A 20,675-nucleotide genomic window follows, 5' to 3' on the forward strand; every position below is an offset into this window, starting at 1 on the left:
CACCGCCTCCACTTTCGGGACGCGTCGCGCGACTCCTTTGCTTCTGTACGGTTTCAGGAACTTTTCTACTATTATGCCCGTAGTTGTCTACTGAGCAGTACGCAGTAGGGGACTTCTGGTCAAAAATGTCTTAACTCTTAATGTCTTGCATGGATGAAGAAACAGGGTGGAATGTCTTTCACCTCCCTGCCAGTTGGTGATTTGACTTGGATTAAGCCGGACTGGACTGGATGGAGTATCTGCACGCTTCCCAATCGGTCTGGAGGTGAGCATTGGCCAATCAAAGAGTAGAGACGGCAAGCAACCCGTTGGCACTTTCCGGGTTTCACCACCAAATGAACACATTAATAATAATAAAATAATTGTATTTAATAATGGTAATTCAAAAGGATTAACACCTTGTATACCTAATGGAGGTCATTGTGCTCCTAATTCAACACTAGGTGATATAGCACTGTGGAAGAATGCTCAGAAAGTAGCTAAGAAGAAGAATACTTCTGAGATAATAAATAAACCTACACCTAAATTTCCTACACCTAAATTTAATCCTTTTTGAACTGCATTTAATATATAGCACTATCATCATCATATTATCTTATATTGTATATATATTTATACGGAGTACACCTGCAGATGCAAATGCAAAGGCTAGTTATCTATATCCCCCATTGTCACATTATTACCTCAATCAATAAACATTAATCATCCCAAGTTCTATATCCGCTGGAACAACGCCATGATGCTGATGCTGATGATGCATGCATGAAGAATGCTGAGTGAGTCACACCCGTAAAGAGAAAATCCATGAGAGAAGATGCAAGTTTTCAGTTCCTGTTTTCGTCCTCCTTTATTCACTCTTCAACCCCATTTACAACTTGGGACTGAACCGGCTCATAGCCCGAAGCTTCTTGCCGTAGAAGAAGAAGAGGACGGGAATGGGAATCATGGCGACCGTGATGAAACCGAGCAGACTGGAGGCCCAGTCTACTCCCAGCTTGTCATACATTTGCGTGGCAAAGAGAGGGAAGGCACCTCCCAGGCTACTCCGCACCAAGGTGTTGGCGGCGATGGCTGAGTTGGCGAACATCAAGTACACGTCAATGATGTAGTTGAGTCCCTGCATGAAAATCACCAGGATTCCCATGCCAATGGGCACACCAGCCACAACCTGAGCGCCCCAGGAGGTACTGGGATGCGAGGTCCAGCCGAACCAGAACAGACCAGCGGGCAGCAGCACCGACGCAATCATCATCGGAATGAGACGCTCCTCAGGCACCACACGGCCGTGTTTGGCCAGCTTCCGAGCGAATCGCGTCTTCGTCTGCCAGGTAATCAACGCCACTCCACAAAGCACTCCCACCATGATGCCAATGAAGGGCAGCCCTGCAATACCCTCGTTCGTCCACCCGCGCACGGACTCAAACGACACGGGGTAGGCTTCGAAGAAAAGATATAGGATGCCGTATACCAATGCCAAATACAGAGTGATCAGAAGCAGAATGGGCTCGAGGAAAAGCATCAACACCGGCCGCAGGAGGTACTTGGTCACGATGTCGTTCATTGTGGGGCGAGCATTGTCCAACAGGGAGTGCAGAGCCTCGTTCCCAGTCTCCCGGCGAAGACGGGCGGCACGTTTCTGAAGAATCCTCGGCGCGTAGGTTTCGGGGACAATAATGAAGGCCAGCAGGCCAAAGGATCCTGAAGCAATCAAAGTAATCCAGGCTGTCCAGCGCCAGCCAAGGTACGAGTCAGTGAGGTACCCTCCGACAATAGGACCTGAATCAGACATGTTAGCAAATGACCTCTGCAGTATGTTATTCATTCCGCAATGGGAATATACTTACCAAGCACGGGTCCAATGAAGGTAGCACTGGCGAACGCTGAAATAGCAACCGCACGATCAACGGGACCCCAAAAGTCGGCCATAGCACCACCCACCACCGCCAGGGGCGAGCAGCCAAAGATACCAATCAAGAATCGGCAGACCAAGATGGTCTCCACGTTCTGTGCCACTGCAACGGGGATCTGAAAGATGGCGAAGATGAGGTAACCAGAGAACAAGGGAATCCTACGTCCATACAGCTCCGACAGAGGAGACCAAAACAACGGTCCAACTGCGAATCCGAAAACCACCAAACTGGTTGCCAAAATCATAACCTCAGTCGAGACACCGAATTCCTTGGCAGTCACAGTGGTTGCAGTGGAGAAGACACTACTGGCGAATGTGATCCACGTAGTCATGAATGACAGCGACATGGTGATCAACCACTTGCGCCAACGGGGCATGTTCTGGGGATTTTCGGGGTCATCTGGACCGTCCCATTCCACCAAATTGGGATCCTTTTCCTTCTCCGCTGCCTTTTCCAGTTCTGGTTGAGGTGCGCCGGCCTCGATATCATATCCATCTTGCTCCAACTCCTTGTCGATGACGTCTTCGCGGCCTTTTTCTGGGTCACCGGATGTACTGGCGGATTCCGATTCAAGAGTCGAGTCGGAGGATCGCAGATGCGCTTCGTGTGTTGTGTCGATATGCGAAGGTACAATGTTCGATTCCGGTGCTGCAGCACCGGAAGTATGCTGTACGTCACTCATAATATATGTCTGCGCTCACCCAAATGCGCCAACGAGAGCTAATGATCTTGATGCTATGGGAGGAGTTGCGAAGGATGAGAGACCAGTTCTCAATGTGGAGGAAACCGCCCTAGACGGAGACAGATATAATATACAACACTGTCTTCACAGACCAATCGAAATGTCTAGAGGGACTGGGGAATAGGATACGCAAAACACCTGCCGGGAGACTAGGGCCATGGTGGACATTTTAAAGACATCCAAGCCTCTTCACTGAGTGGGCCTCCTCAAGCCAAGACATGAAGAAATGATTAATCAAGACCGGTCTGAATCATGGAAAAGCCGACGGGGTTAAGCCAGGCGGGATATCTCCAGCGAGGGACCCCACTCCTAGGACCGGTCCATATTGACCATAACATCCCAAAGTCCCAGGATCAGGTTACCCACCTTCCTACAGATTCCCGACTGACCTCAGAAGTGATCCTGTGCTTAGGTTAGGGCAATGCCATCATGCCCGGACCGAATTATGAGCCGTTATATCCGGAGGATGACCAGGGTCCCCGGTGTTTACAGGATTCTCATTGGGAACATACTGATCTGTAGGCCAGACATAGCGCAAGCGTCATGAATAATATTGCGCTTCCGCGGCTGCACAACAAGCCCCTCAGGCAGCACTAACAGATTGGGGGCCATGGGATGCAAACTCTTCGCTCTATGCGGCCAAGTGGGCACCAGCTCGCGCCTCGGGGGCTCCGAATCCCCGAAATGATTCATGAAAAAGGTTAGATATCAGCACTGGATCCAGTGCCCACTTCTACCCGATGGCTTGGCATGCCTATCTCGACATTTCTCGACACTTCGTCCTCAGGACGTGCGCAGACGGACTGTTGACGAGATCAGTCGGTTTCATGTGTTTGTGCCAGACTGTAGTAGATATGTCAGCAATAGCAGCACGTGGTAGTTACAGCAATCGGTCTGCCATATCACGCAATTCACTGTTGGACTTATTATCTGCGCTTCTGCAACTTGTGCAGTGATTCGTCATCCGCTTAACTTCAGCTGAGATACGAACCAGGAACGGCGGCACATTTTCTGAGACCGAAAGCCCGAAACCATACCTAATACGGTTAATATTCCAATTGCTAACCTTGCAACCTCATCACAGAGCTAATCTACTTGAAGATAAACAGGCTGACTTTGTGCTTGTGTGGCTTGGATAGTGTTGTAGTGGGACCATGGGAAGAAAAAGATAGGGGTTCCATACTACATAGATTTTAGCTATGGGCTCCATAATTTTTTTTCTCTTTCCATTCTCTTTCCCTTCTTTTGACGTCTAGACCTTCGACAGATGGAGACCTGACTGGATTCTGCAAGAAAAAGAGAAACGAGACAGAAAATTGTGACAGCTCTGCAGCAGGTCAAGTCTCTGACACTCACCTCCTATCTGCTACTAGATAGGTAGGTCGTAGACAACTCATACCGGAGAATAAAATCCAAGGCAAGATCAGTTTGACAAACGAAACAAAAAGTCTATTCTCTAAGAACTTATCCGCCCGCTGCATGATAGCCCGTGACGAGAACCGCATTAGCAGGAGAGCAAACAGCCCCAATGACCACCACCAAACGTACTACAATAAAAAGTTTCCACCATCCACCAATCAACCAACAAGGCAAGATTTACCTACTAGTACAACACAGGGCCATACGGAACTACTCCGATCCACCACCACACACACAAGAAAACAGAAGAAAAAATCCCTTCTCTACCATAGTTTAAACATCGAACCGAACCTATCTAAGCTAAGCAATCAATCATGCCAATGTTCGAAACCATGGAACAAAGAGAAGAGCTTGAGTGATTGTGGATCAACTTCGCCTTACTCAAAATCTTAGCACACTATATATTTCACTAAGAAGAGAAAGGAATATAACCAATCAGACACTTTGGCCGAGTGGTTTAAGGCGCAGGCCTGCTACTACATCTCCGTACTAGCTGATTAGCCTGTGGGTTCGCCCGCCTGGGTTCGAGTCCCAGAGGTGTCGCATATCTTTTTTTTTTTCAATTTACAAATTGTCAATTTTATTTCTATACTAACTAGACAGTTAGGATGTATGTAACTTTTGTTATTTTCTGAGTGCATAACTTGGAGCTGGAAGGGAGGATGGTAGGTTCTATCCGACTACTAGTATTTTTGGCAGGTTTCAGTGCCTTTCGCATACTACTGAAGAATGTGGTAGTATGTATGTATGTAGTAAGTATATCATGAAACCAAACCCCGAACCCTACCTACACCCCAATCTTCCCATGCAAGCGTGCATGCATGCACTGATACCTAGCCAGCTACTACTACGTAACTAACAAGGTAGTAAGTAGTTACCTCCTCCTAAGGCAGTTCCAGATCATGCGAACCGGTTAGTAACCACGTACGTAGCCTAACCTAGCTAGCAGATCTATTTACAGCGTAGTGTCCGTTTACGAAGAAACCCAGAATAGATTGGTGGGTAACTGCTCCGGCAACCCATGAGCCGATCGATCTATGGTGGTTGGTTGGGAACCCGTGCATGCATGCAGAACACTGGTGGCATATCCGAGCTGCCCGTGATACTTAAGCGAGAACGAGAGGGCAGATAGACAGAGAGGCAGAGAGGATGATGTGATCTGATGTGATCAGTCGATAGATAGATGCTAGTCGGGTGAGTCCGATCGGTTGCAATTGGCGGTGACTATCTATAGTACTACGTACTCTATCCACTTCCATGTTTACTTTTCTGCGTTGTGGGACTGATGTTACAAACTGAATGGCTATGCAACAGGTGGTGGTTGGTCTCAAATTTGGGTTGTTAGGATGGAAAGTTGGGTTTCACTGGTTTCTTCTTGTCATTGGAGCGGTGAGGACTACTGGTAGGTCTACCTTGTGTTTGTGCTACGTCGCAGAATCACGACGACGCATGTACTGCCCACGCTGGCCGTCTAGGATCTGAACGGCCAGCAAAATAACATCCATAGTATATCACTCGAGTATATAATAAATGCAAGACAATGCTACAGTATGCGGTGGACAACATACGCCACCCAGCCGGCCAGTATATTTCTCAATGGGTATCCAACCCTCCCGTGCAAGTTCCGGCCAAACGGGAGTTGTCACTTGAAAAACAAACGCCGGGCTCCCTTATCCTCCCACAGGAATCAGATTAATCGCTGCAAAACGCCAGGAAATGCAAGACGCTATTCAAGTATCAAGAGCTTTCATCAACAGAGTCATTGAGGTCGTGGCGTTGCTTCAACGCATCAACGGCCTTTTCCACTTCTTCCTTGGCCACGGTAGCCAGCGTGGCTTTGGCCCCAATTCCGAGCGTTTCAACGTCGCCCGCACGCTCGTACAGCTTCCGAGATATATTGCGGTTGATTTCCGTGTATTGTTCTTTCGTGATGGTCTTCGAACGATAGTAAGGCTTGAGCGATGACCCGACCAGCTTCTGTATGTCAGACTTGACTTTGAGGGACAAGCCCGGACGACTGGGCGAGCTGTCGTCGGAACGGATAGCCGCTGATCGAGTGGCAGAGCGAGGTATCCGACGATTCGGGCGGCGAGTGGGGACTTGCGACGAGTGATCGTCTTGGGCACTGCGAGCAGAACCAACCGGCGACACATCTGGCGAAAAAGGTGGAGAGGAGGGGTCTGCTGGTGACCCCAGTTGTAGTGGAGACATGGGCCTGCTTCGGAGGGTTGGAGGCGGTGTGACGGAAGACAGACGCGGGGAAGAGTGGTTAGATGGGGCAGGTGAAATGGAAGGCGACGAGGGGCCTGGGGTCGTATGATCGGTGGGTGCAATGGATGATTGACCGGAAGCGCCATGGGGAGTGACCCCGTTCGGGTTGGACGATTCTTCGACCTCCTTTAGAAGGGATTGAAGAAAACTCGGTTCGCTCGAACTCTCGGCATTGATCCGAGCAGAGGCCTGCGCACTAGCAGCTCTCGATGATTCACCATTCTGTACCGCCCGAGCTGCCAGGTCTTCGGCCCTTCGTGTTCGGGGCCGCTTCAGCTTGCGTTCAGGTTCGGTAGGTTCAGGAGACGGCGACAACGTCGGTTCCTTACGTTTCCGGGCCGCGCTTGGATCATTCTCAATCTCACGGGCACGCTCGAAAGCATTCCAGGCCCTCATCTCTTCAAGAGACTCGGGCTCTGGGGTGGGCTCACGGGGAACGCGGGGCCGCGACGGGCGAGGCGCCTCGATATCCAGTAGAGCGGCAGTGTCTCGGAACCGGTTGCCACCGCCCTGCTGCTCGGCAACTTCAAAGCGACGTTGCCAGGCTCGAAAATCACGTTGATGGGCTTCTTCCCTGCGTTGCTCTTGTCGAGCGCGCTCAGCAGCCATGTCATCATCAAATGGAAAGTCCAAGTCGATATTTAGATGATCCCAGACAGATTGCCACACGCGAGCCCAGTGCAACGAGTTGAGCTGGTTCCTGCTCTGCAGTCTGCGTCGCTGTGCTCTTGTGCGACGACCACGCCTGTCTTGTGTCTGGGAAGACCAGTCGGCAGTCTCAGGAGACCGCCCGAGGCGGCGTTGCGTCACACACCGTGCGCAGTACCAGGGACCCGTCGGGACAGAATCGAGGCCAACACAATATGTGTGAGAGGGGACATCGCAGCCATCACACAGGAGAAGCAGTTCTTCATTGTCTGCATCCCCACAGATTGGACAAGGTTGAAAATCGGCAAAATCATCATCTATATATTCAATGATCATCGAAGGGTCGACTTCTGCTTGCTGAACTCGATCCTGCACGGCATAGGAGGATGTGACGGGACCTAAAGGGAAGCCACAAATCAGTTATCTGAGATGCACATAACGAACAAGAGGGAAGTAGAGACCATCCATGACCATTGTAGGTAGGTCTATATAAAGAAGAGGGACTTATCAAGTACTTACCACCAGGGTGGTCACTTAGTTCGACCATGTTGAAACTCCGACGACATATCGGACAGCTGTTGGCTCGCTCGACCCAGGGCTTCAAACAGTTATTGTGCAAGATATGCCCACAAGGGAGGAGCTGAGCGATCTGACCCGAGTCCTCTGTGCCATCTACGCCATCATGGTTGTTGAGAGAGGTATCCGCCGACTTGCCCTCTGCCCCGAGGTCAAGTCTTGGCGCGGCCTCGGCGGCGACGGCAAGAGGATCGCTGGCGCTTTCGCCAAGGTCTCCTAAGCACACAATACAGGTGTCGGACATTAACAGAAGGTGATATGCCACAATTGTCTGCAGAGACGCTGAGAGAAGGCATGAAGAGCAACCGGCAGAAGGGACAGGAAGGCAGAGGGAGTGGGAAGGAGAAGGGGAGAGAGAGCAGGTCGAGTGATGTGGGGAGAAAGCAACCGGCCTTTTGAAGGTGGACCTGAAATCCAGCCTAACGCAATGCAGTCTGGCCTCCAACGTGACCGGCCTTGGTCCAGCCAATGATCTTCATTGAATATCGTCGCCTGGCCTTAGTCACCCGCGCTCTCTCTTTTTTGAATGATGAATGAGAAAAATGCCTTGCCCTTGCAGCACCAGCTGAGTACCTTTGCATCTCTAGTCTCAGCAAGCCTCTTTCTTCCTAGTTAGTTGGTTCCCTCCTTCTGCTTTAGTAGTTGACTGTCTTTCTTTCTCTTCCCTGAAAAAGCTAGTAGAAAAGTCCACGGGTCGGTGTGACCCTGATCTTTCCCCCCCCCCTCCATGAGGATTAAGTAGTTAGTGTATAGTAGTGCGAACTCCCGAATGACCTTTTCTTATCTGCCTAAAACATGACGAATAATTAGTTAACTTGATATATTTAGCTGACACAACGGTCCGTCCCTAGTGGTAGTTCGAGAAAATGAAAAGAACCAAAGAAAAGGAACAGATACGTAGTGAACACATTTCTTTAAGGTTTGCGACCGTCTTGAGCAACCTGTCCGAACAAGCTACGGATAGAACTCTATATGGGTGATCAAGCAAAAGGAAGACCACATCTGGCACAGATGGATAGTATGATGCATGCATGTCGATAAATGCACGAGGGGGGCGTTTTCCTTTACATCCTTGCGGAAACGCGGTGGTTGGCGGTGTCTCCCTACACACTCAACTCAAAAATTATCGAGTGGACATCCATCAAGCTGAACCCAACATCCCCTGTTGAGATACTCACATGCTACCACAAACGAGTCCATCAGATGGCATGGCGCAATCACAAGTTGCTCCGTTATTTCCAAGTGCAGAACAAGAGTGGTAGTACGAAAAGGTTCATCCGATAAATCCGGTAAATCGACTAATTGGTTCGATGGAACTGGGTGAAAGGTCTGGAATCACCGATGGCATTAAATCTATCGGTGAAGAAAAATCCTCGTGCAAACGACAGCAGTTGGCGTTACCAACATTGAACAAGCGGGCTTCGTGGAAAGAGACATTCGCTCATTGAAATTCTCCAGATCTCATTTTCTCATTTTTTGATTTAAACGTAATAGAAAAAAAGTAATCCCATTATCACATTTAAACCTCCGCGATTTCTCTGAGACGACGGATAGTGGAGCGGGTAGCAGCGGCGGCGGGGGTACTGTAACACAATCCGAGCGATTAGCATCCATGTCATGCCCGCTTCTCAAGGGCCCAGTCCAAGTAGATGGAGATTGCACTGGACCCAAGACGCAGCTTATCCAAAGTAGCAGCGGCAACAGCAGAGTTGGTACTTACGAGACAGTGTAGGCACCACCGGCGACGGTCTTGTTGCAACCCTTGCACTCCCAGATACCAACAGCCTTGCGCTTGACGGTGTTCTTTCCGCAGAAGGTGCAGATGTAACGGGCGTGCTGGGACACTTCCATCTTCTTCACCTGCTTACGCAGGGAGGCACCGTATCTGTTATCAAACCATCGTCAATATCGATTCTTCTGTATCGCAAATTTCGAGGTTGAACATGTCGTCTTCGATTTCCGGAAAATAAAAACTCGATCGACTTCATCCCGAATTCAAGACTTCGTGGTGGAAAAGCGTGGCTGCATACCTGGTACCATATTTACCCGTGATACCGACCTCTGCAATAAATGTTAGTCTCGCGATTCGTCGTTCATAAATTCAAAACCTCATCAGTCGTTCTGTAGAGGTTCAAAAGGGGCACATACTCTTGGTGCGCTTCGTCATCTTGTCTCTGTGCGGCTGTTGAGGTCGAAGATGATAACAGTGCGGTAAGTCGAAATCGAGACTGAGGCTTTCTACTCGGGCGGGAATGGTTGTGGGCGGGCTCGCTTAGGGCTGGAACTTCGGTCACGTGCGCCCCTTCAAATGCAGATGCTCCCCATGATGTATTCACTTGGCTACTCTAGGAGTAGCATACTTTATCATAATATGGAAAACTATACGATTTAATCTATAGAGAGCTTCGTAACTTCTTTCAATCCATTCACTGTCCTGCTCATAGCCATGTTCGTCATTTTGCGCCGTACTGTGCGCATCTATCTCGAACCAGCAGCCCCCCACGCACGTGTGTACACAAACGGAAGATTATGTAATGCGACACAGCATAACACAACTGAATAATTAGTTTACTAACCACTTTGTAACTAGTCGGCAATAGTTACCTCATGGTAAGCAACAAGGATCTGTATAGCTTCTTTAGGACTCTTGCTTGATTTTGATTACTGAACAGAAGCGAGTAAAACCCTTTCATATGCTAGAGACGGCTACAATGAACTACACAATGTCCCCTCATCCCATTACTGCATTAAGCATAACCACATGTCTCGGTCCTCTCATCGGAGGTTTCTTCACATCGGGTTAGCCCAGGACCGCTGTTCAGCAACGCCGTCATGGCTGGGTGGCATTCAGGAATCCCCCCTAGATTCATCCGTGGCGGTCAAATAATTTGCATAGTGCTTGTATCCTACCTGTATCTGCTATCCAGCGTCTCCTTCGTATATCACAAATCGATATAGCCGACAAAGCCTCACAAACAAATGGAATCCAACAAGCAATATGATCTGATCGTCCTGGGGCCCACGGGCTATACAGGACGCTTCTGTGCTGACCACATCGTCAAGAACTTTCCCACCAACCTGAAGTGGGCTCTGGCTGGTCGTTCTCTCAGCAAATTGGAGAATATCGCCCGAGAGTTGAAGAATGTGAACCCGGATCGTGCCGAGCCAGGTACTTGATACTACATGTCTGTTGGCTGAACACACCGTTGACTTGCTTGTAGACCTCCTCGCCGTGCAACTCAACCGTGAGGAGTTGCACCCGTTGGTCCAAAAGACGCGAGTTATCATTAACTGCGTGGGTCCCTACTGTTTATACTCTACGCCCGTGATTGAAGCTTGCGCCAGCAACGGAACTCACTACGTCGATGCGTCAGTTTGCCTCTGTATAACCAGTCCACCAATGCATAGCTAACCGAAGCAGTACCGGAGAGACACACTGGGTCAAGGAGATCATCGACGAATATCATGAAACTGCCAAAGCGAACGGTGCTGTTGTATGTACCTTACCCTCACGACTCCGCAATACGACAACAACCTAACTATCAATCAGATCATCCCTTGCGTTGGCATCGAAAGCGCACCTCCAGACTTGCTCGCCTGGGCTACAGTGAAGCGAGTCCGCGAAGATCTATCCTGCCACACCAGATCAATCACCGGTGACATCCACGATATCAAGTGAGAGACACCACCTACCCCAATGGACCATCCAATACCTAACACCAACCCTCCCAGATCCTCCGGAGCAAGCGGCGGCACTCTCTCCACTGTTCTAACTTTCTTTGAGAATGTACCACCTTCCGAAATGCGCAAAATCTCCACCCCCTTTGCGCTGGCCGCATCGGCCCCTCCCAAAGATATCCCCCGTGAGCCGCTATGGGCAAGACTACTCGGTATCCGATCCGTGCGCGACATGGGCATCTTGACCACCTCTCCATCAGGCCTAGCAGACACCACCACCGTCCACCGCAGCAGTACCCTGATGCCTGAGTTCTACGGACCCCGGTTCTACTTCAGACAATTCCTTCGCGCCAGGAACGCTTTCACCGGAATCCTCTGGCACTATACGTTCCTGTTCGCTATTACGGCTCTACTTCTGCCTCCGGTTCGCACCCTCGTCCGGAAGTACATCTACACTCCTGGTACTGGTCCTACCCTCGAGGATTCCGTCAACGACTTCGTCGAGTACCGCGCCGTCGCGACTGCGGACCAGGATACCCTCACGCCTCAGCGCGTGCTGGGCAAGTTGAGATACCAGGGTACTATGTACGAGTTCACTGGGTTGAGTCTGGCTGAGGCAGCCATGACGATTCTTGAGAATGAGGAGAAGGTGAAGAAGGTGTCTCGTTGTGGGATCGTCACTACTGCTACTTTGGGTCAGGAGTTCATTGATCGTTGGGATAAGGTCGGGTGTCATATTGAGACTCAGATCGTGGATAATTGATTTACTTGTGGTTTTGGCCGATTGACGAATTCTCAACAAGATTTTGTTATATAGCTACTCATGACTTGATTTGGTTGTTTATAGATATTTACTTACTTAGTTGTTAATAGTATTACTTGCCAGTGAACTGCCCCGCGGCTTGTTCGAACAGCTCTCATATGCCAACCGCCATGTTATCTTATATAAATGACTTTATCCTAGTACTGGTAACCCATTTTCAATAACCTGCAAATCCCAAACATGATCCTCAAAAAATAATCCCGCCCAGCGGATAATCCCAAAGAAAACCCAAGAATACAACAATCAAGCAACATATGCGTACAGAAAAGTACACCTGAGCACTACCCATACATAGTACCACCCCCATCAGAATCAAACCTCACAACCTCGACATTCTCAAACTCTTAAACACCACCTCCTTCAACCACCATGCAATAATCTCATTCACCTCCTCCGGCTCCTGCCACAGCGCCCAATGCCCCGTGTTCACCTGCTTGTACGTCAAATGCGGCACCGTCCTCGTCATTCCTTTTCCTAGATGCGGCGGCAGTGCGGAGTCCTTCAGCGCTTGGATGAATAGTAATGGGGCCGTGATGCGTGCGTTCAGGATGGCGAGCTCTTCTTCGTAGTTTATCTCTCGTGTGCGGTACCAGTTTACTGTGTGTTTGTTAGTATTTATTTTACAACAGCAGGGATTGAGCGGTAATGGGAATAGGGATGGTTGGAACATACACGGCCCTCTCAGCCCATTCCTCGAGAATTCATTCGCGTAGTATTCCAGTTCCTGGATGTCATCCACATTAGCCTCTACATCCCACTCCATTCTTTCATAAGAAGCAAGTAGAAATAAACTCACCACCTCACTCAACAAAGGCGACGGCCTAACAAGCTCCATACGATCCAACAAAACCCCATACTCGGCATCAAACGCCACGTCCCTATCATCCGTGCGACCGCCATACAGCGCCGACAAGAACTTTTCGATATCTTCCTTGCTGAAGATGACATCTTCCAGATTCCCGCTCCGGAATTGCAGCTGGTACGCGAAATGCGGCGCAATATTCTCTACCATGTCTTCTAGCGCGAGATATTTCCGGGCTGGCGCTGCGTACGGCACGCAGACTGTGAAGATGTGCGTTACGAGCTCTGGGTGCCAGAGCGCGACGCGGTAGGCGAGGGCGGCGCCCCTATTGGGTTTGAGGTTTAGTTCACTTGCTTGCTTGCTTGCTGTTATAGTGTGGAATAGATTGCTTGGATATCAAGGTGGAGGTGAGTGCTTACCAGTCATGTCCGCCGAGGATGATCTCGGGTGCGTCTAGTTGGATTGCAAGTTCTTTGATGTCGTTGGCGCAGCTTTTGTGCGAATATAGTTCTATTTCTTCGGGTGCGTCCTTTTCTTTTCATTAGAGTTGATTCTTGTGTTTTTGAGGGTTGATGATGGCACGTACTGTTCGGCCGTATCCTAGACAATCTGGCGCGACGACTCGCAGACCCATGGAAATTAACATGGGGATTTGGTAGCGCCATCCCATGGATAGGTCGGGGAAGCCATGGAGCTGTAGGCGGCAAATTGATAGTTAGATCGTCTTGTTTGATTTAGATGATATTTCGATGTGACATATATCACTAGTCACTCTTGAGATTGGGATGGCATGACGCACGAGGAAGATTGTTGCCCGATAAACCCCCGATTCGGGCTCGCTGTAGAGGTAGCCTGCGATATATATCAGCGCTTATGTGTTACAAATTCTAGTGTATCTTAGATAGATCTAGATGAGTACAGGGAACAGATCTGCTGCACGGCTATGATAATGATGCATGATAGCATAATCGAGTCTGCAGAAAACCCATCCCCTGAATTGCATCAGATGTGCTGCATCTCCTACATACCGTATGTCTTGCCATTGACGTTTGCCGAGCGGCGCTCGACCCTCGGGTCGCCGGTTACATCGATCTTGTCCACGGTCATGACGGAACAACGTTGGATGGAAGCTGCAATGTTCAAGTACTGACAAGGATGTCTACTGCAGGAAGAGATTCAGATGGAATGAAAGAAGTGTTCAGGCAAGTTGCATGCTGCTATACCGACTTTCCCAGGATCTATAAATGGTACCCTATGGAGACCCCCGCCAGCTGTCCCGTCACGTGCAACCGGGGCTATTGATCGATTAATATAAGACCAACTACAGGAAATGAGGCGACAGAGTCCATTGGGCACGAGTAGTATGGCATTTCCGGTACACATAAACCTGTTTTCCTGGCAGTAGTTTCGCCCTGGTTGATTGGTGACCGCCGAATTGTTTGTGTTCAGCCAGCCGAAGGGGGAACTCGCCGGCCTTCCCGCCGAGATGCCTCGGTTCTTACTCGATGCAGACACTAAGAATGTACATAAGGAGGAGAAAGCATAGACTTGCCTTCAACCTCCGGTCGACATTGCAATTCGCTACTCAATGTGATAGAATATGGTGGAATTAAATAAAGGAGAATGAGAGAGGGTGTCACCGCTTCTGCTGCTAATAGATTACCGTATCTTCTTGGTCCTCCTCCACTTCACCGCCATCATCGTCGTGTCGATGGATATCCGAGCGGTCATGGTCCATACTAGTAGATACATTGCTGTCATTAGCAGGTGAGGTCTCGGCTTTGGCTTCTTCGGAGCCTCCATCGGCTGTTGTCTCAGCTCCCATAGTCACCGAAGACGCTTGAGCGACGCTCTTATTCTCCATGGCGTCTGACTCGGACACCGAGGCTGGTTCCTGGGTCTCTTCATGCTGAGCCTCCTGCATCTTCTCCTCCTGCTGCTCGGGATTCTTCTCCTCGTGGGACGAATAGCGTGCTTCGAACTCTGCCACTTCTCTTGCGACAGTAGCTTCCGCTTCTTTAATCTGGTCCTGTATTATATCCTCATCCTCCGCCCTTAGCTGCCACGGCTTGTAGTACTGCAGATAGAATAGTCAGAATCTCCCAAACTCAAGCACCAACGCCACAAAACCATAAAGTCGGGAAACATACCAATACCGGCTCTGTCCTTGTTTTAAGGAAATGAGCCATCGCAATCATATTCGAGTGGCGCGTGCGCATCTGAGACATCCATCCATCAGCGCCTGCACGACATAACCCGAGCAGCAAACCAAAAACCCAGCAAATCACCATCATGATCTGATCATCCCCCGGGAGTACGGAATTTCAGAACTCACCGATTCCTCCTCGTAGAACCTCTGCTCCTTCTTCCGAATCACCGCCCGTTCCTCCCGCCTCTTCTTCTTCAGCTCTCCATACTCCTCATCCTGCAACTTCAACTTATCCTGTTGTCGTCGCTCAATATCCGCACGTCGCTTTTGGGCCGCCGAGGTCGAGCTCTGCGAAAGCGTCCCCAGCAGAGCACCGAATAGTCGTTGGCCGCGTTTGCGCTCCTCATCCCGTCCTGCGCCACGCCGCGGTTTCCGTTCTGTTACATCCGGTGAGGCCTGTTTGCGATCCGGAATTGACTGGGTGTCATCATGATGTTCCGTTTGTGAGCTAAGACGACGGCGTTTGTTCTCCGAGTCTGGGTCTTCAATCGACGACTGTCGCCGCTTTAGCCCTGCTTCTGGGGACGGGATTGTAGTAGTGTCCTGGTCGGGGAGGGCGACGGCCGACGCGAGAGTTCTGTATTTTCATGCAAATGTCCCATGTTAGCAGAGATGTTTCTTGTCAAGTAAAATAGTCAGGGTTGGCAGCGAAATAATATATACCCTTCGGTCATATCTAGCAGGGAGAAGAAGCCGTGAGAGGTGAGGAAAGAAGCAGATGAGTATCAATCAAATGAATGAAAACAAAAATGTTTGTAAAATTAAAAGAATAGTCACTTGGTATCGAACAACTCGAATCAAAACATTCCGCGAAAACAACCAGACAGAAGTCACCGGGTATTCATTTGCAGCTTCTCTCAACCAAACCTTCGTTTCGGTATCGCGATATGCCCGGCGCGGCGGGACTCCAACGGCCCGTGCACGGACCACCAGACCGCCCCGAAAGAGCGTTTCTTCCAGTTCCAGTTCCAGTTCCATCTCCCTCCCTCTCTGCCTCTCTCTTCTGTGTGTCCCCGACCCAGACTTCTTCGATTGCCTTCCACTGTCTCGCTGCTGACATATCACATTCTATCATTACAAAGCGTCAAGTGCTCGTAATAACTGCAGCTTTCTTCGACAGCGGACCTGACATTTGTCTCGTTATTTCCTCGTTCTTCACTACTCGTCGCGTCTCTCCTACCTTCACAAAAGAGCTACTAATCTCATAATCCCACTATGTCTCGCCATCACCCCGATCTCGTCATGTGCCGCAAGCAGCCCGGTATCTCTATCGGCCGCTTGTGCGATAAGTGTGACGGCAAATGTCCCGTGTGCGACTCCTACGTGCGTCCCACGACCCTGGTCCGCATTTGCGACGAGTGCTCCTTCGGAAACTACCAGAACAAGTGCATCGTGTGTGGTGGAGAGGGGATCAGTGATGCCTTCTATTGCTTCGAGTGCACGCGACTCGAAAAGGATCGAGACGGTTGCCCGAAGATTATAAACTTGGGAAGTTCGAGGACGGATTTATTCTACCAAAAGAAAAGTTTTCGAAATCATTGATGCTGGATGGGTGTTGTTTTCCCTTGTTCGCCACGCATTTGGGCTCTTGGGCGAGAACGTCTGCCCTCTGCATCGTATGCTCCTAGTTTTAGGGAGCTCTGCAGACTTATGGAGGTGGCTTGGGCGAATATAAACGGTTGTTGAGAGTAAGACAGCAACAGCTACAGAAGGAAGAGGAGATTGGTACCGACGGTGTTTCGGTCACAGGTGCCCGGGGCTATATACTATCGCGGATCATAGAGCGGGATATACAAGAAATTACGGGTTCATCTACCCACGCGCGGAGATTTACCGACCCGGACGTCTCGGTCTCGCAAATCCCCGGCTCGGTCCGTTGTCCTGGGGCGGGTGGACTTCTTCATGCAACCTTTCGCCCGTGATCTCATCAGGCGAGGATGCCTCGATCTGCGTGCTATGTTAGGGACTCTTCAATCAATCGAGCGTGTGCATTCAGTTCTTACCTTCTTTGAAATCTTCAGGCCCTGATCGCCAGCCATAGTGATTGCATGCATCCGGGAGCTGGCGTACAGCATACGCTCCTTGATCGAGGAACCCGAGGGGCAGGTATAGATGAAGATCACCACGTCGGAGTCGGGGTAGTGGTAAAGTGTGTACCGGGGAGAAGACGAAGGGATGTGTGACTGGACGGAGTTCGCCTCCACTCCGGACTCAGCGGCAGCAACCTTGATCGCCTCCGTGGGGACATCAATGGCCTGTATTTAGACAAAGCGAAGTTAGAGCAATCCCAAATGAAAGAAACATAACCCAGACGCGTTAAGAGAAGACGCATACCAGCTGAACCAGGCCACCCTGCTGTAACCCTTCGAGGGCCTGCTTAACATCGTCATCGACCTTCATCTTGACGGATGCACCACCGAATGGGTTTGCTCTGTTGAACGTCCCACCAATACCTATATCTCTGCTCGGAGTGCCGCTACGAGCCTCCTCTTCCGCTCTCCGCACAGCCTCCAACTCCCGCTCCTTCTCGCCCATCAGATCCTCCCGTCGGAAACCGCCCGCGGTACCCTTCTTCTCTGCATCCCGCTCCTTCCATGCCTCCTCGCCAATGACCTCATCTTCATCCGTAGCGAAAATGGTGGAAGCAAACTTCTCCGTTCCCAGTTCCCTAGCCAAGGTGGCGCGGGTTGCGGCAAAGAGAGTCTTAGCGCGCACGCCAGCATTAGAAGGAATGTAGGTCAAAGCCACAAGGGAGGATGACCCATTCTCAGGGCGACGAATGAGGAGGTAAAGGGGAGTCTTGGGTTCAAGGACGGATGAGAGCTGGGAAAGAGACGGATAGAAGGCGTTTGGAGAGGCAAAAGGAACCGGGGAAAGGGGCGACAGGCTTTCCGACTTGATTGTTACGGGAAGGCAGAAGATGGATTCATCGGAGACGAAGTTCCTGAAGGCTTCGTGAAGCTCATCAGAGACTATAGTGTATAGTTAGCAAAGAATGCAGAAGTTGAGCGTAACTTGGGTTTGTAAGGTGGCATGTCCGAGGGGATCGGTTGCGGGATGTCGTAATCGTCAGGAACAAGGGGAGGACGAGGGGAACGAGATTTGTAGATATGTACCTGAGATTCCGGACTGCATCGTGAATCAAGGTCCAGCAGTAGCTCCTGGCCGTTTCGGGTTATGCAACTTATCGGCCGATCTACTTCCTGCAGTCGAGGGGTTTATCTGGAAGGGTTGTTTCGGGGAGACAGACGGAGGGGAAGGGCAGAAGCGGTGTGTCTTGCTTCTAGCGGGGCTCAGTTTGCTGCCCCGGGCGATCGGCCCCCTTCTTATCTACGTGGGAAGTTTTGTATCTACTTCTACTCTTTACTACGCCCTCGGAATTCAGTGAACTTCTCTGAATGGTTTATTTGACTCTATCCAAGAACGGATGTATGCTAACACAGGAAATGAACAAGGAAATCGGATATAATATATACAATCCACTCCATGTGGATCTCGCCTGGCGGCTCTCCAATGCCCCCAAACATATAAACAGGAGATTGCTGATAACTCAGCGATCGAAAACGCCACCATGCTCATGGTATCAAATGCTTTCGAGAACATACAGTGGCCATCCCTTCAATGGGAGCCACTTACTCTTCATAGTTTCCACCAACGAAAGCCCACCCGGAGGTCTCCAGCTTGCCCTTCAGGAACTCGTACACGGTGAAAGTGACGGCCTGACCAGGTGCCACTCTCATCACACGGGGTGTGATACCCTTGTAGAAGGCGCGAGCACCCTCTTGCTTGAACATGTCCTTCGCGATGACCATGATACGTGATACGGCTGATTGACCGGGCTCAGCGCGGGTCTTCTGCAGTCTCGTCTTGATCGTGTCGATCGGGGCGTTGGAGAAAGGTCCGACGGCACCGGAGATCAGACCGATAAAAGTTGTCTGGTAGGAAGGAAGCTGTGTGTTGCTGTACTCGGGCTGAACTCTCTGAAGGAAAGCCTTCAATTCGGTGTAGGCTGTGAAGTTGGCCGCTTGGTTGGTTCCTTGACGAAGGGCAGTCAGGGAGACACCGCGGTACAGAGTGCTGAATCCCTCTTCCTTGATCACGGTGAAAAGCGCATGTGGTGCACTGCGGTACTTGGGGGTATCGAGAGGGTCCGCCAGACTGTGATGTTGTGCTTGCAAGCGAATCTTAACAACCTCCATAGGATTGACCACTGCCACGGCTTCGGTCACACCAGCAGCAAGACCAGCTAAATAAAAGGACCCCTGTTAGCCTCCATATAACTCACTGAAAAAGGGCTATGGATTGCGACTTACCCAGGAAAGTGGCTTTGCTGGTCACGGCACCGGTCTCCTTATCAGCAAGCATTTGCTTGTATGATTCGTAGGAGGTGAACCGAATTGCCATCTTAGGGATGATACCACCAAGGACAGCACCCAGACCCTTGTACAGACCCATGGCAGTCTCCTTCTTCACGATCTCAACACCAGTGGCAACGAACCCGCGGGGTTTTACCTATCAGACTGTTAACAGTGACTCAATGCTTCACGCATGGTGCTCACTTACACCCGGTGCGCGGGCCCGGCGAGAGAGCTGCATCCGAACTTTGATGGTGTCTAACACATACTGTCAGTGGAGTTCTCACCCGGGACAGTCAATTGATTTATTTTAGCACATACCGAGAGGGTGACACACGAGCGCTTCCATCATACCGGCACCACCACCAGCTGAATCGCAAGTTAGTACAGTACTCACTCAATGCGCCGGGAGGGTTTGCTTACCGATGAGGTTCACAGCCGGGGAGGCTGGCTTCTTGCCATTGCGGCCTTGTACAGTTTTTGCGGACATTGTGAACAATTGCTAATTTTGCAGAGATGTTGTTTTTTCCGTCAACTGGTAAGAAGCTCTTCTGCAAGAGCTATTGTCGGCAACGCAGTAGGACAAGCTTCCAGGCGATCGCTTGCAGCGAAAGTACTTTGACAAAAGGGGGGAAAGAGGAGAGAAAGATCAAGAGTGAATCGCCAGCGATCCGGAGTCCAGGGATCTTTATTATTTTTTAATTAAAAGAAAGGACGGGGACGATCTCGGAGGTTCACAGGAAGGCCCAAAAATACGGGGAGATACGGAAGTATAACTACGTCCCTCGGCTCTGCCCACCCAGGGTATTTAAATCGGCGAGTGAGGGAGTCACTTGATTAGCGGCTTAGCTGGAAGATCCCAAACATTCGCAAGGCCGTTCTCGGCAATGAGGATCTCAGACGGGCTCGGCTCCAGTGGCGGCTTTTGCTGTCGCTTTGGATTGATTTTAGCCCAGGCGTACCGGGCGTGGAGGGAGCTATGACGGGGAAGCGGAGGAAGCTTCTCTGGACGAGCGGAAGCAATGCCGCCGTCTTCGCACAGTAGACCAACAACCGAACGCCTTGAATATTAACTTAGGACAGGGTCAACGGAAGGAAAAGCAACTAGTCAAGTGATTGGATTCTGGACTCTCCACGATTTACAATTTCCCTTAACGTGGGGGGCATCCCATCACTTATACCCTTACGGCTGTCCATCTCCCCGGTGGTGGTTAAGCTGCTCGTGTCTACTGAACTTATTCT

The 20,675-nt window shown here is 50.3% G+C and overlaps 10 protein-coding genes and 1 non-coding gene across 11 annotated transcripts; 3 read left to right on the forward strand and 8 right to left on the reverse strand.

The window, feature by feature from the left end:
* Positions 1-589: 589 nt before the first annotated feature.
* Positions 590-2,929, reverse strand: BO83DRAFT_363235 (MFS transporter). Its single transcript, XM_025529560.1, has 2 exons — positions 1,845-2,929; positions 590-1,776 (listed from the first exon to the last, which is right to left on the reverse strand). Exons 1-2 carry the CDS (start codon positions 2,590-2,592, stop codon positions 869-871), a joined length of 1,656 nt encoding a protein of 551 aa, XP_025387027.1. The 5' UTR covers positions 2,593-2,929; the 3' UTR covers positions 590-868.
* A 1,580-nt stretch (positions 2,930-4,509) lies between these two features.
* BO83DRAFT_t175 lies at positions 4,510-4,614 on the forward strand. The gene has a single exon. It is a non-coding gene; the product is annotated as a tRNA-Ser (tRNA).
* Positions 4,615-5,358: 744 nt separating this feature from the next.
* Positions 5,359-7,890, reverse strand: BO83DRAFT_363238 (putative PHD and RING finger domain protein). Its single transcript, XM_025529561.1, has 2 exons — positions 7,510-7,890; positions 5,359-7,388 (listed from the first exon to the last, which is right to left on the reverse strand). The coding sequence occupies exons 1-2, from the start codon at positions 7,808-7,810 to the stop codon at positions 5,809-5,811; spliced, it is 1,881 nt and encodes a 626-aa protein (XP_025387028.1). The 5' UTR covers positions 7,811-7,890; the 3' UTR covers positions 5,359-5,808.
* Positions 7,891-7,953: 63 nt separating this feature from the next.
* On the reverse strand, positions 7,954-8,343 carry BO83DRAFT_379431 (uncharacterized protein). The gene has a single exon (XM_025531506.1). The coding sequence runs from the start codon at positions 8,145-8,147 to the stop codon at positions 7,986-7,988; it is 162 nt and encodes a 53-aa protein (XP_025387029.1). The 5' UTR covers positions 8,148-8,343; the 3' UTR covers positions 7,954-7,985.
* A 751-nt stretch (positions 8,344-9,094) lies between these two features.
* BO83DRAFT_379432 (60S ribosomal protein eL43) lies at positions 9,095-9,737 on the reverse strand. Its single transcript, XM_025531507.1, has 3 exons — positions 9,715-9,737; positions 9,597-9,627; positions 9,095-9,451 (listed from the first exon to the last, which is right to left on the reverse strand). The coding sequence occupies exons 1-3, from the start codon at positions 9,731-9,733 to the stop codon at positions 9,283-9,285; spliced, it is 219 nt and encodes a 72-aa protein (XP_025387030.1). The 5' UTR covers positions 9,734-9,737; the 3' UTR covers positions 9,095-9,282.
* A 769-nt stretch (positions 9,738-10,506) lies between these two features.
* BO83DRAFT_379433 (uncharacterized protein) lies at positions 10,507-12,043 on the forward strand. Its single transcript, XM_025531508.1, has 5 exons — positions 10,507-10,735; positions 10,788-10,935; positions 10,988-11,060; positions 11,117-11,241; positions 11,299-12,043. The coding sequence occupies exons 1-5, from the start codon at positions 10,546-10,548 to the stop codon at positions 12,005-12,007; spliced, it is 1,245 nt and encodes a 414-aa protein (XP_025387031.1). The 5' UTR covers positions 10,507-10,545; the 3' UTR covers positions 12,008-12,043.
* A 125-nt stretch (positions 12,044-12,168) lies between these two features.
* BO83DRAFT_340304 (alpha/beta fold hydrolase) lies at positions 12,169-14,259 on the reverse strand. The gene is made up of 6 exons (XM_025528575.1): positions 13,898-14,259; positions 13,669-13,721; positions 13,456-13,563; positions 13,289-13,398; positions 12,740-13,194; positions 12,169-12,664 (listed from the first exon to the last, which is right to left on the reverse strand). Exons 1-6 carry the CDS (start codon positions 13,974-13,976, stop codon positions 12,387-12,389), a joined length of 1,083 nt encoding a protein of 360 aa, XP_025387032.1. The 5' UTR covers positions 13,977-14,259; the 3' UTR covers positions 12,169-12,386.
* A 245-nt stretch (positions 14,260-14,504) lies between these two features.
* On the reverse strand, positions 14,505-15,913 carry BO83DRAFT_340307 (pinin family protein). The gene is made up of 4 exons (XM_025528576.1): positions 15,742-15,913; positions 15,205-15,655; positions 15,020-15,088; positions 14,505-14,946 (listed from the first exon to the last, which is right to left on the reverse strand). The coding sequence occupies exons 1-4, from the start codon at positions 15,750-15,752 to the stop codon at positions 14,521-14,523; spliced, it is 957 nt and encodes a 318-aa protein (XP_025387033.1). The 5' UTR covers positions 15,753-15,913; the 3' UTR covers positions 14,505-14,520.
* Positions 15,914-16,043: 130 nt separating this feature from the next.
* On the forward strand, positions 16,044-17,007 carry BO83DRAFT_58770 (PHF5 family protein). The gene has a single exon (XM_025537455.1). The coding sequence runs from the start codon at positions 16,294-16,296 to the stop codon at positions 16,618-16,620; it is 327 nt and encodes a 108-aa protein (XP_025387034.1). The 5' UTR covers positions 16,044-16,293; the 3' UTR covers positions 16,621-17,007.
* Positions 16,623-18,333, reverse strand: BO83DRAFT_379437 (twinfilin). The gene is made up of 4 exons (XM_025531509.1): positions 18,195-18,333; positions 17,413-18,050; positions 17,082-17,333; positions 16,623-17,025 (listed from the first exon to the last, which is right to left on the reverse strand). The coding sequence occupies exons 1-4, from the start codon at positions 18,211-18,213 to the stop codon at positions 16,909-16,911; spliced, it is 1,026 nt and encodes a 341-aa protein (XP_025387035.1). The 5' UTR covers positions 18,214-18,333; the 3' UTR covers positions 16,623-16,908.
* A 377-nt stretch (positions 18,334-18,710) lies between these two features.
* Positions 18,711-19,923, reverse strand: BO83DRAFT_399835 (putative succinate:fumarate antiporter (Acr1); the record flags this gene model as incomplete). Its single annotated transcript, XM_025533355.1, has 5 exons — positions 18,711-19,324; positions 19,392-19,590; positions 19,642-19,691; positions 19,755-19,802; positions 19,857-19,923. 5 exons carry the CDS (start codon positions 19,921-19,923, stop codon positions 18,711-18,713), a joined length of 978 nt encoding a protein of 325 aa, XP_025387036.1.
* Positions 19,924-20,675: the final 752 nt, after the last annotated feature.

This window comes from Aspergillus eucalypticola (genome assembly GCF_003184535.1).
Source record: "Aspergillus eucalypticola CBS 122712 chromosome Unknown BO83scaffold_16, whole genome shotgun sequence".
NCBI classification, from domain to species: Eukaryota; Fungi; Ascomycota; class Eurotiomycetes; order Eurotiales; family Aspergillaceae; genus Aspergillus; species Aspergillus eucalypticola.

Bases quoted from the DNA above. Each gene is read 5' to 3' on its own strand.
- BO83DRAFT_363235 (XM_025529560.1), bottom strand. From the start codon at position 2,592: ATGAGTGACGTACAGCATACTTCCGGTGCTGCAGCACCGGAATCGAAC. The intron at 1,777-1,844 runs GTAAGTATATTC...TGTCTGATTCAG, and splicing joins CTTCATTGGACCCGTGCTTG to GTCCTATTGTCGGAGGGTAC.
- BO83DRAFT_363238 (XM_025529561.1), bottom strand. From the start codon at position 7,810: ATGTCCGACACCTGTATTGTGTGCTTAGGAGACCTTGGCGAAAGCGCC. The intron at 7,389-7,509 runs GTAAGTACTTGA...GCTTCCCTTTAG, and splicing joins ACTAAGTGACCACCCTGGTG to GTCCCGTCACATCCTCCTAT.
- BO83DRAFT_379431 (XM_025531506.1), bottom strand. From the start codon at position 8,147: ATGCAAAGGTACTCAGCTGGTGCTGCAAGGGCAAGGCATTTTTCTCAT.
- BO83DRAFT_379432 (XM_025531507.1), bottom strand. The intron at 9,452-9,596 runs GTATGCAGCCAC...GTTTGATAACAG, and splicing joins ACGGGTAAATATGGTACCAG to ATACGGTGCCTCCCTGCGTA.
- BO83DRAFT_379433 (XM_025531508.1), top strand. From the start codon at position 10,546: ATGGAATCCAACAAGCAATATGATCTGATCGTCCTGGGGCCCACGGGC. The intron at 10,936-10,987 runs GTCAGTTTGCCT...TAACCGAAGCAG, and splicing joins GGAACTCACTACGTCGATGC to TACCGGAGAGACACACTGGG. The intron at 11,061-11,116 runs GTATGTACCTTA...ACTATCAATCAG, and splicing joins CCAAAGCGAACGGTGCTGTT to ATCATCCCTTGCGTTGGCAT.
- BO83DRAFT_340304 (XM_025528575.1), bottom strand. From the start codon at position 13,976: ATGACCGTGGACAAGATCGATGTAACCGGCGACCCGAGGGTCGAGCGC. The intron at 13,722-13,897 runs GTATGTAGGAGA...TATATATCGCAG, and splicing joins CGTCAATGGCAAGACATACG to GCTACCTCTACAGCGAGCCC. The intron at 13,195-13,288 runs GTAAGCACTCAC...CAAACCCAATAG, and splicing joins ATCCTCGGCGGACATGACTG to GGGCGCCGCCCTCGCCTACC.
- BO83DRAFT_340307 (XM_025528576.1), bottom strand. The intron at 15,089-15,204 runs GTGAGTTCTGAA...TGGATGTCTCAG, and splicing joins GGTTCTACGAGGAGGAATCG to ATGCGCACGCGCCACTCGAA. The intron at 14,947-15,019 runs GTATGTTTCCCG...TTCTATCTGCAG, and splicing joins CAAGGACAGAGCCGGTATTG to TACTACAAGCCGTGGCAGCT.
- BO83DRAFT_58770 (XM_025537455.1), top strand. From the start codon at position 16,294: ATGTCTCGCCATCACCCCGATCTCGTCATGTGCCGCAAGCAGCCCGGT.
- BO83DRAFT_379437 (XM_025531509.1), bottom strand. The intron at 17,334-17,412 runs GTATGCGTCTTC...GTCTAAATACAG, and splicing joins AGGGTGGCCTGGTTCAGCTG to GCCATTGATGTCCCCACGGA. The intron at 17,026-17,081 runs GTAAGAACTGAA...CATAGCACGCAG, and splicing joins GCCTGAAGATTTCAAAGAAG to ATCGAGGCATCCTCGCCTGA.